This window comes from Taurulus bubalis, assembly GCF_910589615.1.
Source record: "Taurulus bubalis genome assembly, chromosome: 14".
Taxonomy (NCBI): domain Eukaryota; kingdom Metazoa; phylum Chordata; class Actinopteri; order Perciformes; family Cottidae; genus Taurulus; species Taurulus bubalis.
In genome coordinates this window covers 25059744-25065743 of record NC_136602.1, presented here as the reverse complement: position 1 = coordinate 25065743, position 6000 = coordinate 25059744, and the positions used below count along the sequence as shown (strand labels likewise).

The window sequence follows — 6000 nt, the reverse complement described above, 5'->3', positions numbered from 1 at the left end:
GGCAAAAAAATAAATAAAAATAAGGCACAAAAATATAGTGAGTATTGCACAAAAATATGTATAAAGTGCACTATGCATTGCTACACTTAAAAAAAAAGGATGTATCGTGTTGTCAAACTGTGTTTTTTGTTTTTGTTTATTGTTATGCACCTTCGACCAAGTCAAATTATTTGTATGTGTAACGTATTGGCAAAAAAAAAACTGATTCTGAAAAGAGGATAGATAACTCTGGTCCACCCTCCAACATAGTGGGGGCGGTAATGAACATTAACGCTGGTTGCTATCCGCCGTAAAACCGAAGCAGAAGAAGCAGAAGAAGAAGAAGAAGAAGAAGTAGTAGTAGTAGAAGAAGAAGAAGAGCTGCCGCAGGGAAACACAGGCGGCGAGCCCTTCTGTGCATGTAAACACAGCGATGTCGGAGTCTCCGGACGCCCGCAGCCTGCTCTCCGCTTCCTCCCAGCTCAACCTGGCGGAGATGGACGCGGTGAGAGGCTTTAATGTCCCGGTGTCACGTGTCGACGACGGTAAAACAACAGGCGGAGGACAGACACGGCTTTGCTAATATTGAAGCCAAACACCGGCGTTACGGTTTAATAAGCGACCGTGTTAACTGGCGACTTTCATCCGAACGCGTCCGTTGTCGTAGTTACAGACAGCCGTTCGAAAATAGGAAGAAAACACGTAGCTGCCCTCGTGAATGTATTATTATGTACATGAGCGGGTTTGACACTGTATTAAAAAAATATGAATGGCATTCTCGATACGGCTGTCGTAACTACGACAACAGCGGACGCGTTCGGATGAAAGTCTCCAGTTAACACGGTCGCTTGTTAAACCGTAACACCGGCTCGTGACATGTCCAGCTGAAGCCCAGCCGCGCGCGTGAGCTTCTCCCGTGCAATAGTACCGCTGTCCCGGTGGTTAACGACACTAACGTAAAGCGGCACGCCGTAGAGACCCTGGCCTCAGCGGAAACCCCGTTGTTACTGTCCCAGCGTTGACCTGTGTGACCGTATCACGACACGAATGAAGCGTCTATTACAAAGTCGTAAAGGCTGAGCTCGTCACGTGATCATTGTTTTGGCGCTGCTCACGCGCACGTCGAGACGTAGCGACACATTCAAACCAGGAACGTTGGCACGAGCTGCGCTTCAGACTGTGAACTAATACGATCATGTTCTTCCACTTATTGTCACAAGTTTAATAACATGAGGTAGGTTTAATTGAATAAAATGAGGTAGGTTTAATTGAATAAAATGATGTAGGTTTAATTTAATAACATGAGGTAGGTTTAATTTAATAACATGAAGTAGGTTTAATTTAATAACATGAAGTAGGTTTAATTTAATAAAATGATGTAGTTTTAATTTAATAAAATTAGGTAGGTTTAATTTAATAAAATTAGGTAGGTTTAATTGAATAAAATGAAGTAGGTTTAATTGAATACAATTAGGTAGGTTTAATTTAATAAAATGAGGTTGGTTTGATCTAATAAAATGAGGTTGGTTTGATCTAATAAAATGAGGTTGGTTTGATCTAATAAAATAAGGTTGGTTTAATTTAATAAAATGAGGTAGGTTTAATTGAATAAAATGAAGTTGGTTTGATCTAATAAAATGAGGTTGGTTTGATCTAATAAAATGAGGTTGGTTTGATCTAATAAAATAAGGTTGGTTTAATTTAATAAAATGAGGTAGGTTTAATTGAATAAAATGAAGTAGGTTTAATTTAATAAAATGAGGTTGGTTTGATCTAATAAAATAAGGTAGGTTTAATTGAATAAAATGAAGTTGGTTTAATTTAATAAAATGAGGTAGGTTTAATTGAATAAAATGAAGTAGATTTAATTCAATAAAATGAGGTCGGTTCAATTTAATAAAATGAGGTAGGTTTAATTTAATAAAATGAGGTTGGTTTAATTTAATGAAATGAGGTAGGTTTAATTTAATAAAATGAGGTAGATTTAATTTAATAAAATGAGGTAGGTTTAATTTAATAAAATGAAACAGTGAGTATTTGGGCGTGTAAAAGACGTTTCGGTTGTTGTTCTGAAGTAATTTCGAGCATATTGTTTGTTATTAATGGGATGTGATTTATAACATATGCTAACTTCAGGTTCATGTTCATGCTATCTGTAATTACCAGTGAGACAGCCACAGTCTGAGTTCAGCTAAAAGGTTGGCAACATTTCCCATCAGCCCCTGTGCATCGTGCTCCACAAGCACAGCTGACCCTGTTACTTTGGATGACATCATTTTCATGAATGAACCTACTTGCTGTGTGTCTGTACTATATTGAGTTCACCAATATTGAGTTGTCAACTATATTGTATCTTTTGCATCACATACCAGCATGCAATATTTGTTTCCCCAGCTGTCAACACTACTCTCCATACTTGTGACTCTTCTACATGCAGCACATCCTCGCATGCATGTTTTGATTTTCACTGAGATAACACATGGCGAAGTCATTGACTAGTTAGCTGCTCAGTGGAAACACAGCTATTAACGGGACGTTGCCAAGATTTGGACTCCGCTCCGGCTGCTGGCCTGGACCTCTGTCGGGGGTCGGGGAGGGATCATCATGAAGATAAAGAAAGCACAAAGAACCAAGTAATGCTTTCTAAACCTGAAACACTTCTGTTCTCAGATCGACGATAAGGAGTTTGACATTCCCCAAGTAGACACACCTCCCACACTGGAGAGCATCCTGAACGAGGTAAGCACACCATGCTGCACCACACTCTGTCCACAGAAGAAAGACCACTGTGGAAGTAATCTAGATCAGCCTCTAGAAGCTGCCCACCTCTCCTTTAGAGACTTTAATTCTCCTCCTATTTGAAGTATATTCCATCATACCATAGTGAGAAACCTCCTGCAAACCCATCACTTTTCTCTGTCTTGATACATTCAGTATAATGTACATTTCCACAAGACTAACTCCTTCAGTACGACATGTCATACTCACCACTCTTCTTTTCACAGCAGTGCTGTAGCGCATGAAGGAGACTGTATTTCATTTGTCGTATAGACTTGTCATCCCAAACACTGGAGGTCCAAACCAAATGTGTAGACAATTTCTGTCTCATATTCAAGTGTTGCCCTCAAGTGAGACGAGTAATTTACTGATTTAAAAACAGCGTAACATCTTTTTGCAGTTAAAGTGGTTTAAATCAGGCAGGATTGAGTTCAGTGAAAACAGATTGAAGTTGTTTGTGATACTGAGAAGAAAACGTCGGCAGCAGCAGTCATGTTAGAAGGAATCCCCTCTGCAGGTAGACGGGTAGATGGGTGTGTGTGTGTGTGTGTGTGTGTGTGTGTGTGTGTGTGTGTTTTACCATTGTCCTGTGTGCAGCTGGAGGATGAAGAGGAACCGTTCGTGTTGGAGGATACCTGCGTGCTGAACACAGACAACATGGATGCTCACTCCTGTGACACCTCCTCTCTGGCCAGCTCTGACAGCGGAGACCCAGCACACCTCCTCAAAAGGCATGGACACACACACACACACATACACACACACATATAATAAGTCACACAAACCCTGACCACAACTTATCGTTGGTGCATTGCTTCTTATATGAACAAGTTATTAACATGGAAACTGTCTTCTTGCTGTGTGTGTGTGTGTGTGTGTGTGTGTGTGTGTGTGTGTGTGTGTGTGTGTGTGTGTGTGTGTGTGTGTGTGTGTGTGTGTGTGTGTGTGTGTGTGTGTGTGATCTTTGTGTGGACATGTACACGTGTGAAGGAAGAGGAGGACGGTGGATCTGAACGCGACCGTTCATGGGTCTGTTCTCCGACACAGCCTGCTGAAGGGCATCTCTGCACAGATCGTTTCTGCTGCTGTAAGACGAGCAACACACACACACACACACACACACACACACATTCTCACACGCATGCACACTCACAACTCACCACTAGATGACACTAAATCTTGCACACTGTTGCTTTAAGATCTGTTATTCAAATGTCCACTTGGATTTAAGGACTTAAGGATGAACCCAGTAGAAGTTGGAGGTCTCTGATCTCACAAAACACATTTTTCGGTCACAAATCAAGGATTCATAATTATGACAATTTCACACAAACGTCTCGTAGGATAAAATGAAGGGACGACGTTTTGGACAGTCGTGGATGTGAACCATGACATGATCAGTTGGCGGAGGCGTTGTTTCTATTTGATGAGAGCACAGCTTCAGTTCAGTGTTTAATGTGAACAAAATGAAATGATAAAACATCCCATAATCCAGAGTGCTTCCATAATTCATGTTAGTCTTAATGATCTTTCTCCTTATCTTGTCAGACAGCTGCACGACTTCAAACAATACCTCTTAGCTGATGGTATCTCTGGGATACTTTAGTACTCTCTTCAAAATTGTACATTTGTTGTGTAGTAGACATAATAAAAACATTTGTATATTTTCCTCAGGACAAGGTGGATGCTGGACTGCCAACCGCTATAGTGAGTATTTATTTGCATTCAATAATGAACGACTGAACAAAGAGAGGTGGTTTAAAGGAACATTTGGTCACGTACCCCATCACTCCTGTGACTTTATTGCTGATTATGTCTGCTCTATGTATAATTAGGCTAGCGGTCTGCACCACATTCACGGTTTGCTATTTATTTAAATCGCTACGATCATTTCTATCAACTAAAAACATTACTGTTGGCCAGTTTGACAAGATTTTACACAACAATCTGACAGAAAGTAGAGTGGAACCTGTTTTCGAAAGCGGCCACAACATTTACACAGAACCCTGTACTCTGGATACGGCATGGAGAAGCAGACTCACGTGTGTGTGTGTGAGTGAGAGTGTGTGTGTGTGTGTGTGTGTGTGTGTGTGAGAAGGTGTGCACATTCACAAGAGGGTTTCACAGTTTCTAAAACTGCGACGTGATGAGAACAGTCTTGATTGTGTGAGTGCTGATGGAGGCAGGACATGTGACCTGTTTTTCAGTGTCTGACTTCAGTGTTTAACTTGTCACTGACGTGGTTTTGCTTTCAGACAGTGGCGGGTGTGATCGTTGTCGGAACGTCTCATGGTCTGGCTCTGGTCTTTGGTGAGTCCAAACTTGATTGTGCTCCTTTTTAAATGTGTGTTAATGATACACAACTGAAACGACGGCCCTCATTCTGTATTAACACCCGTATTCAGCACGTATTAGACGTACTAATGTCAGTGGTCTCAGCCTTGAGGCTGAATGAAGGTAATCAACCCCTGGATTTGGAAAGCAGCTCCCGTTCCTTCTTGTAGATCCTCACAAGCCCAGTGGTCTCAAAGCCTCACGCTTGGCGGTGTGTGTTCCACTGAGCGACCTCTTCATCGCACAACTCTAGTGAAATCAGGGCCGGACTTCCCTGGTGGGCTGACCTCTCTTTTGGGATGGCATGATCGTCAGGTCGGCTAGATCGGCCCATTAGATTCTTGATTGACACATCTTTAAACCCCTCCCCCTCTGGGCTCAGTGCCTTCATTTAACAGAGCATATATATATATATATATATATATATATATATATATATATATATATATATATATATATATATATATATATATATATATAAACTAGTGCCATGGTGGATAAGATGGCAAGGAAGGGGCGGAGAAATTACAGGCCAACAAAAGAACGGTCTGGGCATCTGAGGCGACATTTTTATGAACCTTTTAACAACTCTCTGCTCAACTCTGGCAGCAGCACGGCCTCTCTCTCTCTCTCTCTCTCTCTCTCTCTCTCTCTCTCTCTCTCTCTCTCTCTCTCTCTCTCTCTCTCTCTCTCTCTCTCTCTCTCTCGTCTCGCCGGCATACGGTTATGGGAATTACCATCACCAGGTCACTTTTGTCTTAACATGAAGCTCGACAAAAAATGAATGTGAATGTGCGTAGAAATAAATCAGACCTGATGGTCAGCGCTGAATGACGCATGTTACAGCTGGAAGGCTGGAGGAGAAATGACAGAGCTTCACTTGCAGGTGGAAAAATACTACTTTCTATA

General features: G+C 41.5%; 1 protein-coding gene across 1 annotated transcript in view; it reads left to right on the top strand.

The window, feature by feature from the left end:
- Positions 1–354: 354 nt before the first annotated feature.
- Positions 355–6000, top strand: part of vps8 (VPS8 subunit of CORVET complex) — a 38401-nt gene continuing 32755 nt past the window's right edge. The window contains exons 1-6 of the mRNA XM_079229419.1: positions 355–484; positions 2650–2718; positions 3355–3488; positions 3748–3844; positions 4432–4464; positions 5013–5067. Of these exons, the coding sequence (XP_079085545.1) occupies positions 413–484; positions 2650–2718; positions 3355–3488; positions 3748–3844; positions 4432–4464; positions 5013–5067 (460 nt within the window). The 5' untranslated portion in view covers positions 355–412. The remainder of the gene's footprint in view (positions 485–2649; positions 2719–3354; positions 3489–3747; positions 3845–4431; positions 4465–5012; positions 5068–6000) is intronic.